The sequence below is a fragment of the Oncorhynchus mykiss genome, chromosome 19, assembly GCF_057628025.1.
Source record: "Oncorhynchus mykiss isolate SJ-2025 chromosome 19, ASM5762802v1, whole genome shotgun sequence".
Taxonomy (NCBI): Eukaryota; Metazoa; Chordata; class Actinopteri; order Salmoniformes; family Salmonidae; genus Oncorhynchus; species Oncorhynchus mykiss.
The window spans coordinates 68,131,654-68,143,097 of NC_143040.1; the positions used below are offsets into that span (position 1 = coordinate 68,131,654).

The 11,444-nt window shown below is 41.5% G+C and overlaps 1 protein-coding gene across 1 annotated transcript; it reads left to right on the forward strand.

Moving 5' to 3' along the window:
- The first annotated feature begins 3,325 nt into the window (after positions 1-3,325).
- Positions 3,326-10,817, forward strand: LOC110498210 (odd-skipped related transcription factor 1). Its single transcript, XM_036955215.2, has 3 exons — positions 3,326-3,619; positions 7,565-8,309; positions 9,620-10,817. The coding sequence occupies exons 2-3, from the start codon at positions 7,609-7,611 to the stop codon at positions 9,750-9,752; spliced, it is 834 nt and encodes a 277-aa protein (XP_036811110.2). The 5' UTR covers positions 3,326-3,619; positions 7,565-7,608; the 3' UTR covers positions 9,753-10,817.
- The last annotated feature ends 627 nt before the right edge of the window (positions 10,818-11,444 follow it).

Consider the following 11,444-nt stretch of genomic DNA (forward strand, 5'->3'; position numbering starts at 1 on the left):
TAGCTCTAGTACAACTCAGATAACTCTAGTACCACTCAGGGAGATCTAGTATCACTCAGAGGGCTCAAATGCAATTCAGAGGGTTCTAGTACCACTCAGCGGGCTCTGGTACCACTCAGAGGGCTCTAGTACCACTCTAAGGGGCTCCAGTACCACTCAGAGGACTCTAGTATTACTCAGTGGGCTCTAGTACCACTGAGGGAGCTCTAGTACCACTCAGAGGGCTCTACTGCAACTCAGAGGGCTCTAGTACCACTCGGAGGGCTCTGGTATCACTCAGAGTACTCTAGTACCACTCAGTGGGCTCTAGTACCACACAGTCGGCTCTGGTACCACTTAGAGAGCTCTAGTACCAGTCATCGGGCTTTAGTACCACTCAGTGGGCTCTAGTACCACGCAGTCGGCTCTGGTACCACTTAGAGAGCTCTAGTACCAGTCATCGGGCTTTGGTACCACTCAGCGGGCTCTAGTACCACTCAGCGGGCTCTGGTTCCACTCAGAGGGCTCTAGTACCACTCAGAGGGCTCTGGTACCACTCAGAAGGCTCTGGTACCACTCGAAGGGGCTCTAGTACCACTCAGCGGGTTCTGTTACCATTCAGAGGGCTCTGGTATCACTCAGCGGGCTCTAGTACCACTCAGCGGGCTCTGGTACCATTCAGAGGGCTCTGGTATCACTCAGCGGGCTCTAGTACCACTCAGCGGGCTCTAGTACCATTCAGAGGGCTCTGGTACCATTCAGAGGGCTCTGGTACCATTCAGAGGGCTCTATTACCAGCCACTCAGCCGGTGGACTTGTAACCGGAAGGTTGCAAGTTCAAACCCCCGAGCTGACAAGGTACAAATCTGTTGTTCTGCCCCTGAACAGGCAGTTAACCCACTGTTCCTAGGCCGTCATTGAAAATAAGAATTTGTTCTTAACTGACTTGGCTAGTTAAATAAAGGTAAAATAAATCAAAAATAAACTCTCTAGTACGACCCAGCGGAATCTAGTACTCCTCAGTGGGCGCTAGTAGGTAGCCTAGTGGTTCGAGCGTTGGGCCAGTAACCGAGCAAGGCAGTTAACCCACTGTTTCCTGGGCGCTGAAGACTTGGATGTCAATTAAGGTAGCCCCCTGCACCTCTCTGATTCAGAGGGACACATTTCAGTTGAATGCATTCAGTTGTACAACTGACTAGGTATCCCCCTAGTACCACTCAGAGGGCTCTAGTACCACTACCCTAGAAAATAATTACAATTATGTCTCGCCTGTGTTTTTTATTACAGACAGACTTGGCTATTCGATGTGCTTCTGTGGCAGCATTGATGATAAATTATTGAGGTCACCACTCTTGAACTTGGCTCAGTGAGTCTTGACAAAATGTGCTCATAAAATAAACATTTCAGACCCTTTCATGACACTTATGAACAGTTTCAATCACCACATTGCATCTTTGCCTTTAAGTTGGGAAATATTTTTGTCAATCAAAATATGCAGTATTTGCCTCAAAAAAAAACGATTTCAATTGCAGAATGAAATCTGTCTTTGCAACACTGCATAGACTTTTGAATAGTTTGTCTTTAGAAACTATCCCTGCAATAGAATGACATATTTACAACACATTATATGTTACGCTATTCTAAAGTGCATCTAGTAGTGGCTGCTCTCACCATTTTAAATTATTATATCAATGTCATATAATTTTCTTAGCATATAATTTTTTTTCAAGGTTTTTTGGACATTCGGCTACTTTTCTGTCACAATATTACCGAAATTAAAATTGATAATATTCCAACAACAAAAGTTCTTGATTTGGGTTGATGTTAGACAATAAGGTTATGGCTCTGGGCCTACCCCTCATGTATTTGTCTGTAACGGAGGAACACAGGAGTAATAACTAACAATGTAATGTTTTGTCCAGCAGGTGGCGGTTTTTGTACACCATAGCACCACCGCAAGGTGTTGCTTATCGACACTTAAACCATCACGGTTCAAGTGCCCTGGAAATAAGAGCAGGGAAAAAAAAAACATCTTGACCACAGGAGCACGAGCACCTTGTCAGTGAAACGATAACGATGTAGTGCGAGCTGCATATTTGTGGCGCATGTTGTTTTTTATATCAATCACACTTATTAGGTTCATGTATTCATAAAAAAAAAATGTTTAACAAATAGCTGGTTGTTCAACAAAATCATAGATATAATTCCGAGGTTTGAGTGTTTCAGGTTCCCTGCCCTGCCTCATGTGAGATTGAGAGGACTTCAGATATTTTATTTATGATATCAATGTACTGGAAATACCTCACCTCTGTCCTTAGAAAGAAAGGTGTTTTCTAGTGCAATTTAAATTAAAGGCTTTAAGATGCGTCTTCCTTTTTCCGCGCAGGGTGACCAATTGAATAATGGTTTTAAGGGAGATTAAATACACGTGTGTCGTTTCTTTCCCTCCAGATCTCAAGTTAAAGTGACAGTTGTATATTTTCTTTAATTAGGAGAAAGTGAAAATGTATTTGTTAGTCGTTCCACCTCGCACTCTTTTTAAACGAGCAATTTGTTTTTAATCCCATGAATATAATAATCGAATGAATTTGCTTGGGGGGATTTTTGCCCTTCGGATTACGGATTGTAGGTTTTAGGCCTATGAGGGAGGGTGCATGAGGTTCAGCCCGTACATTGTTTATTCCACTAATAATACCAACTTTATGAAAATACTTATTAACATTAATATTAATACTAGGATGATAACAACAAAACTAATAATAATAATGTGGGTGATACTTTAATTTGTTGCGTTTGAAGCCATCAATTAAATCCATGGAACGTGAATTGCTTCATTGCCAAATCCATTAACCCTTGATATGTTACCCTTCTACCCTTATATGCAATGTTGTAGGCAATCAATATGCCATCTCAGCATTACCATCTACTGATTTAAAAAAAATGCATCACAAAAATCAAATGCTCCTATGAATTTTAGCTGCCAAGTTATTTCCCAATATGGGCAAGGATGAGCTATTAGAATTCGATTTTTATGACATACCTATTTTTATTGTCTTATAAGCCTAGACAGGCTAAAAAAAATAGTCCTGCATTTTCAAATATGGGCCGGGCAAAATGACAAATGTATGTGTTTAGTAGTTGTAAACAGCCTATTGTAATTAGGCATTGCAGCCTCTCTAAAAAGAAACAAGAGAGTACAGTTGACACTATGCTACAACTATGTTCAGGCCATCACTAGAATGTTCAACTTATAATGAAAAAAGAGAAACTTGAGTTTATAGTAAGGAGCTCCCTCAAATTTGTATGGGGGCTGGCTAAATGACGCGCATGTGCGAGTAAAGGGTTTGGTTGCAATAAAGAGGCGGTTTGAGTGCAGACCGCAGGACAGTAACAGAAGGCGTCTTCACCAGAGTCACTACAGAAGTTCTACACGCAACTATTTTGGACAGCTGTTGAACTACACGCGCGTACAATCTAAACTCGATTTGAACATGCCGGGAAAGTTGTCTTACGAAGCCCAAAACTTTCTCTGAACTACATTCAACTTTGAACGTTTTTTTCCAAGACGTTTTGCATCGGACCATCCGCAGGTTTTCAACTCCAGGACCATTCCGGATCCATAGGACCGACATCTGCGCTGGTAACTATTTCATCGTATTACATTTTCTCTGTGATTTTTCTCTGAGCCATCAGTCAGAATACGACGTGTAAAATGTATTTATGGTCAGGCTTCTTCGGGGGAATGACAACGCGAGGCACAATACACAACGTTGTAAACTTTACCACAACTGATTTGAGAGTTGAGTTATTTAACATAACTGGTCCATTCGCAGTGAATAGATGTGTTATTACAATAGCCTAGCAACAATATTCAGTTTAGCCATTTTTGACCTGTTTAATGCTGGAACTAGAAGTTAACATATTCGACAGTGTCTTGAGCTTGCATGAGAGAGAGAGAGAGAGAGAGAGAGAGAGAGAGAGAGAGTCACGACTGTGAGCCTTCTGAGTTAGATGCGCGAAGAGAGTGTGAAACAGGTGGGATCTTTCAGAGGTAAACGCATTCCAGCACGTTGGAGTAAATTCAACAAGGACCTAAGTGAAAATAACGACATAATTCCATGCAAAAACGTACATTTTGTTGAATTGCATGATACATTACATGGTTTGAGTTAACATGAGAAAGATATGCGTGTTCGATGACGAGGAGGCACATTTCTTTTACAGGGTATCCCCAATTCATTTATCCAAACTTTGGTACCTTAATGAAACATTACCTTTTTATGTTGTTTATATATATATTTTTTAAATGTATTTTGTGGCATATTAAAGGTACTTCGAAATATTTGTTAAATGTCGATTTAATAAATTCAAATATAGCTGGAGTGGTAAGGATCATTGTTATGATCATTAATCGTTGTAAGTGTCTCTTATAATAAAATGACTTAAACGAATTTTACTACGTCGCCAAAAAAAAACTAAAATACATAGCCTACATTTAATAATTGATTAACATTTAACGGTCATCGTTGCAGGTGAATTACATTCAATCAATAGTTAAATATTCAGAGTTAAACCAGTGTTCTGGAATATATAACGACAGGCTACGCTTTAGTGTACTTTACATAGAAACATGGATTAGACCTATGTACTTTACTTTATTTTTTTTTAAACATTTTTTTTACATGAAAACACGATTTAATCGGGAATTGCAATAATCGGAATTAAAACAGTGGACAACGTATTGTGCTAATTGTTATGGACAAAATAATGGTTTTATGGTATCAGACATGATCTGGAACTATTGGCTTGAATTGAAATCATTCTTAGGCATATACATGGTTTATTTGCGATTGTCAGAGAACTGTTTCCCACGTTGCTTGGGTGCACACGTCTGTATTTTATTGCGCTCATATCCTCTCGTGTTCTGCATCAAAACACGGCTAAAAACATGTGTCCCTGGTCATTGCTGCACAATTGACCAAAGCATCTGTATTAACGTAAAAACTCTGAAGTTGCTGTCCAATACACACAAGGTCACCATTCCTCTTTTTATATATATATATATATATATATATATATATATATATATATATATATATATATATATATATATATATATATATATATATATATATATATATATATATATAATTTATTTAACAATATATGTTTATTAGATAGATGTTTTGCACTTGAATCCCCCTTTGAAAAAGAAAACTAAATAAATGAAGTCCAGGTTTAGGAAAGATAATCTATAGCCGCAGTAGACTAGTGAGTTTGTGGATATGGATTTAATTAGATTGAGTCCGATTCTGTATTCCTTAACCCAAAACCAATGCAATGTATTGCAATTCCATGCTTGATGTAGCCTTTTCAATTGCAAATTAAGTAGGTCCAGCCAGCATGCCTGCCTCTGTGCTTATTATGTACAACCTGAAAGAGGTGAACTCCCTCTAAATCATGACATGTATGTAATGTTGTAGGCCCATGTCTGGAGTCTACAAGAGCGCCCCAAAATCCAAAGTAATCCGATTTTTTTTCTCAGCTCAGATAAAGTTGTGGAAAAGCTGCCCTGATTTTGAGTGGATTTGGCTTGTGGGGACCTAAATGTGAATGCTGGTGTGACTTTTCTTACCAACACCAACGTAACGTTCTCCTAATTATATAACAATGTACTGGGAAAATGTAATGAAGGTGTACCTCGGGTCATTTTTGAACCCATAGGATGTTGTATATTGTGTCAAAACATTATTTGATTTCCTTATGTCCTACCTATAATATGTATTAGAGTTAGAGTGAGCACATTCTTTAACATATACTGGTGTGATATGTGTGGGGGAACATGATAATTCGATCATGCCTTGCGTTATCTTATCTCAAATCTCATACAAAGTCTGCTGTGTGATCGAGGCGTGGAATTGGAACAGTTGGCCAGTCACGTCCAACGGGGAAACGGGATTTAGCAGTGTTTAGCTTGATTGTTGAGTCGTTAGAGATGGTATGTAGACATCAAAGCGTTTTAAGGATATGAGACCACTCGGGAGAAACCGCTGATCGCCCCTAATGACATCGTAAGTAAAAGTAAATTACTTCTGCGTCCTGATCAGAAAGGAGAAAATCCCCGGGGGACGTTTGAGCTTCATTCTAATTAACACTATTTTTACTTCTATTTACTGCCGAATAGCCATGTCTTTCACTCAATCCACACTTTTTTTTAACAGTGTAGGCCTTTATTCACCAATATGATCAATGGGTAATTTTCTCCAATAGGCCTATCTATACCCGTATATAGCCTATTAACATCTACAATATATCTTGATTTGGCCATATTGGAGGGTTTCCTTATGCGATGACGACATAACCCATGACCACGTTTAACAATTACATTTTAATTCTTAATCCCACATGAACTAATGTAAACCAGTAGTAGAATAATGAGTAAATCATATTTTCAGAACGGTAAAATCGGAGGATTACACACAATTCCCTATGACTAACAGAATCAAACAAAGCAAACGGCATGGCTTAGGGGGTAATGCTTTTTCTCTGGAAAGCTAAAGCATATCACAATGGAAAGGTGCGGCTTGGGAGCTCTACTTAGACTAAAACAGAAACGACATAGGGTAACTGTGTCATACAGCCTGACAATCAAATATGTTCAGAAACAAAGAGGCTTTATATTCCTTTGTTATTTCCTCTTATTAAACCTGAATAAACAGCTCACTGAGGTATTCCCGCCTCAGTGAATGGTGTCATTCTATTTACCTGAGTCTTAACAGCCCGGGCATGTTTTCTGGGAACGGGAAACACCCACACCAGGCACATCCCAGTGTCTGTGTGTCAGCACTGGAAATTGTTTTGTTTTCTCACACCTTCTCCTCTCTGACATATATCCTAAGCACGTTCCACACACACACATACAAACTCACACATACAGGCTCTCATCACTCGTCGTGTGCCTTGCAGACAATACATGATTCAAGGTGTGTGTGTGTGTGTGTGCGCGTGTGCGTGTGTTGGGCCACATGTTGAGCTGGTAGTCCCTGTGGCATGGAGGTCTGGTTCAGAGCTCTTATCACTCTCTAAGGTGGCAAAGGGGCTCTCCCTAGAGAGAAAAAAACATCCCTTTTGTCTCAGTGGTAAAAAGGAGACATTCACATGTACCACCTTAATCCACTGATAATGAGGCCTCTTGAAAAGCAACTAGATAATCAAGCTGGATCGCTTGTGTATTGGCCTGGCATTGAGGCGGTTGTGTTGGGGTGTGAGGGGGGTGGGGGGGGGGCAGGGTGAAGACACCAGGATGACCCAGAACAAGGGGGGTAGACTCAAAGCCTGTTGGAAGTGCAGGAAATACTTAGTTAGAAATGTTTTTTGATTCATTATCAAATATCACAATTATGCTCGTTTCATTATGGAATATTATGATCCATATTGTCATTATTTGTAGTTTTAGTTGTTGTCATGGTATCAGGGGTTTGTACAACTTTTTTATAACAAATAATGACTTATACGAGTATTAAACGAGTACAGTTCTGTTGTGTTATCAATATGACCTAACCTTTTTGATGTGTTGCTTTTCCAGAGGGAATCCCATTGCGATTCGAGTGATCAGTAGTGACACCAATCATGGGCAGCAAAACTCTTCCAGCCCCGGTTCCCCTCCACCCCTCTCTGCAGCTGGCCAACTACTCCATCCTCCAGGCCTCCAATGGCTTCCAGCTGCCCACGGACCAGGTCCCTGGCATCTATAGCTTCAGCGCACTGCACGCCATCCACCTCCACCAGTGGACCCTGGGCTACCCTCCCTTTGGTGTCCCCCGCTGCACTTTCTCCAAGCTCCCAGCCCTGATGGACGGCCGCTTCCCCGGCTTGCCTTCCATCCCCATCTTCCCCCACCTGGTCCAGCACAAGGACCAGGCCACTGCTGCCGCCACAGCAGCTACCGCCATGAATCTCCTTCAGGGCTCCAAGAACAAGCCCCAGCCACGCTTCGACTTTGCCAACCTGGCCACCGCCGCCACCCAGGAGGACCCGTTGAAGGCAGAGGACCTGAGCATAACAGGGGCAGCCGCCGCCACTTCTCCTCGCCATGGCGGGCTAGGCTGTCTCATAGATGTAGCCAAGCTGTCGTCGCCCGAGCGCAAGCCTAGCCGTGGTCGCCTTCCCTCCAAGACCAAGAAGGAGTTTGTGTGCAAGTTCTGCGGCCGCCATTTCACCAAGTCCTACAACCTGCTTATCCACGAGCGGACGCACACGGACGAGAGGCCGTACACCTGTGACATCTGCCACAAGGCATTCCGGAGGCAGGACCACCTCCGAGACCACAGGTGAGACCTGTACTTTTTTTTAAAAAATTCTCTCGATGAAGCTCTATTTAATAAACATGGAGAATGGAGATAGATTGCTGCCAAAATGTTGTAAATGAATTAATCATATTTTATTGCATACTTTATTTATTGGCGACAGAACCTTCCACAGAAAATCCCAGAACCACATTCAGTTACACTGCTGTATAAGGCCTCCACATGAGAACAGCATGGGATATTAACACAAAACTGCTTCTTAAATGGTCATGTGTGCTATTGATGAATCCTGTTGTGCCCCCCTGACAGTGTCATGCATCAGGGTTGAGGCCTGTTCCATTGGAATTCATTCCAGTCAAAGAAATGGAACAGCCCCAAATGTAATTGGTCACAAACCTGTTATGCATTGCTTTTGAATGTGTTATGTTGAATCGATTTCTAATATCAAACTTGTCATTTCCCCAAGAGCGACAGACCAATTAAACGTAACGATAACACGATTATATTTTATGCTGAATCGGAATTCAGGATCAGTATGTGGAAAAAGTATCATATGAGATGGTTTAGCGGGCCAGTCAGTATCCCCATACCTCTCATATGAGATGGTTTAGCGGGCCAGTCAGTATCCCCATACCTCTCATATGAGATGGTTTAGCGGGCCAGTCAGTATCCCCATACCTCTCATATGAGATGGTTTAGCGGGCCAGTCAGTATCCCCATACCTCTCATATGAGATGGTTTAGCGGGCCAGTCAGTATCCCCATACCTCTCATATGAGATGGTTTAGCGGGCCAGTCAGTATCCCCATACCTCTCATATGAGATGGTTTAGCGGGCCAGTCAGTATCCCCATACCTCTCATATGAGATGGTTTAGCGGGCCAGTCAGTATCCCCATACCTCTCATATGAGATGGTTTAGCGGGCCAGTCAGTATCCCCATACCTCTCATATGAGATGGTTTAGCGGGCCAGTCAGTATCCCCATACCTCTCATATGAGATGGTTTAGCGGGCCAGTCAGTATCCCCATACCTCTCATATGAGATGGTTTAGCGGGCCAGTCAGTATCCCCATACCTCTCATATGAGATGGTTTAGCGGGCCAGTCAGTATCCCCATACCTCTCATATGAGATGGTTTAGCGGGCCAGTCAGTATCCCCATACCTCTCATATGAGATGGTTTAGCGGGCCAGTCAACCTCTCAACTCCCTTTTCCCTTAATATTTCTTTGTCGTCTCCTATTCATTTGGAGCTATAGGTTGATAGCTGTCTTTGTGTGTTTGTTATGTTTCCTTGCTCAACCCGTACTCTGTTTTTGTTCTGCTCTGCCCTGCAGGTACATCCATTCCAAAGAGAAGCCCTTCAAGTGCCAGGAGTGTGGAAAGGGATTTTGTCAGTCCAGAACTCTAGCTGTCCACAAAACGCTGCACATGCAGGTGAAGGAACTAAAGCCATCCAAGATTAAGTGATGTCAATATATAAAAAAAGAGACTAGGGGACACTGGAAACAATAACGGTGAAGACTATAAAGGAGAACAAGACAAAATTACCAAAGACGGGGGACATTGTAGAGCTGACCAAAGACGGGGGGACATTGTAGAGCTGACCAAAGACGGGGGGAGTTTGTGGAGCTGATCAAAGACGGGGGGACATTGTGGAGCTGACCAAAGACAGGGGACATTGTAGAGTTGACCAAAGACAGGGGACATTGTGGAGCTGACCAAAGACAGGGGACATTGTAGAGCTGACCAAAGACAGGGGAGTTTGTGGAGCTGACCAAAGACAGGGGAGTTTGTGGAGCTGACCAAAGACGGGGGGACATTGTAGAGCTGACCAAAGACAGGGGGACATTGTGGAGCTCAAGTGCCTGGAACATAGAATGAGTAGAACATCTCTGAACTTGAACCAAACTGAAGTTCTCTGAACAGAAGAAAAGTGATAGAAAAAGTTAACTGTTCACCAACAATTCACCAGCCAAGGAAGGAAGCCGTAGTGCTCATCGTGGGGAATGATTCTTCAGAGAGATTTGAAAATCCTGGATCTCTATGATGTATCCAGACAATATCCAGGAGCACCTTGTACTAGATCTAAGTTGTTTTTCCACATTTAGTTAAGAGATAATTAGGCTTAATGACTTTGAGGCAGTGTATTGGTTGTCCACGATGAAGCCCAATGGGGCGAAAGGACCATACATCATAGCTGTATGGAATGTGATCTTGACCTCTCTGACAAAGTTGACCTCTCAGACATTCCGAAAGACTCTTGCTTTTGATCAAAATGACATTTTTTTTTAAAGGGACATTTACGAGTCTAAAGCAGTCTTTGTTAAAAAAAACAAAACAAACAAAAAAACAACTAAATTGGTTAAAGTCATGTCAGCGTAATGTTATTCCACTTCCAAAGCTTACATTCCAATGTTATTTTTTTGTATAATTGTATTTTTTGCACTTTAACCTGATTATTGATTATTTACATATATCACTGGATTCCTAAAACTTATTTTGAGAAAATAAATAGTAATTTTCTAAACAAAATCTATATTTTATTGTTTATTCTGGCTTCTTGTGAGAGGAATACTATCAAATACTTTGCCCATTTTTAATCATTGCCTTGGCATCTTTTAAAGTTTTGAAATGGAAATCAGCTGTAAAAAAAACTTTTGTTTTCTCATTTCCTGTAGTTGACACAGGACTTCTGTTATTGTGCTTTCCGTGTTACCAAAGTAGATTCCCTTTAAAATACAACAGCTAATAGGACCATTGCATAAAGGGTATGGAGAGGGCTCCAGTGTGCATGCATGTGTATTGTGAGGTGTTGCAGTGGTCCTCATCCGAATGACAGCATTTAGAAGTGGATTTAACACCTGTCAACGTGACTTTGGTGGCTGATAGCTAACACTGTCAACATTAGGTGTAAACAGGACCATCAGACATGTATATTGTGAACATGAAAGAACAGGTACAGATTAAGAGAAACCTTAGCATTTACCCTGCACCCTCTCATCCCTTTGGAAACTCACAAGTTGTAACTTACAACTATGTGAAAGATATAATGAACAACACTAAAATATCAGTCACGTGATACTAATTACATCTCAATAGATGATCTACTTCCTCAAAAATATTTCCCCCTGTTTTAGAAATCCAGTGCATGACACCCAT

Excerpts from the sequence above, each read along its gene's own strand:
- LOC110498210 (XM_036955215.2), top strand. The coding sequence starts at position 7,609 with ATGGGCAGCAAAACTCTTCCAGCCCCGGTTCCCCTCCACCCCTCTCTG. Across the intron at positions 8,310-9,619 it reads GACCACCTCCGAGACCACAG|GTACATCCATTCCAAAGAGA; the intron begins GTGAGACCTGTA and ends TCTGCCCTGCAG.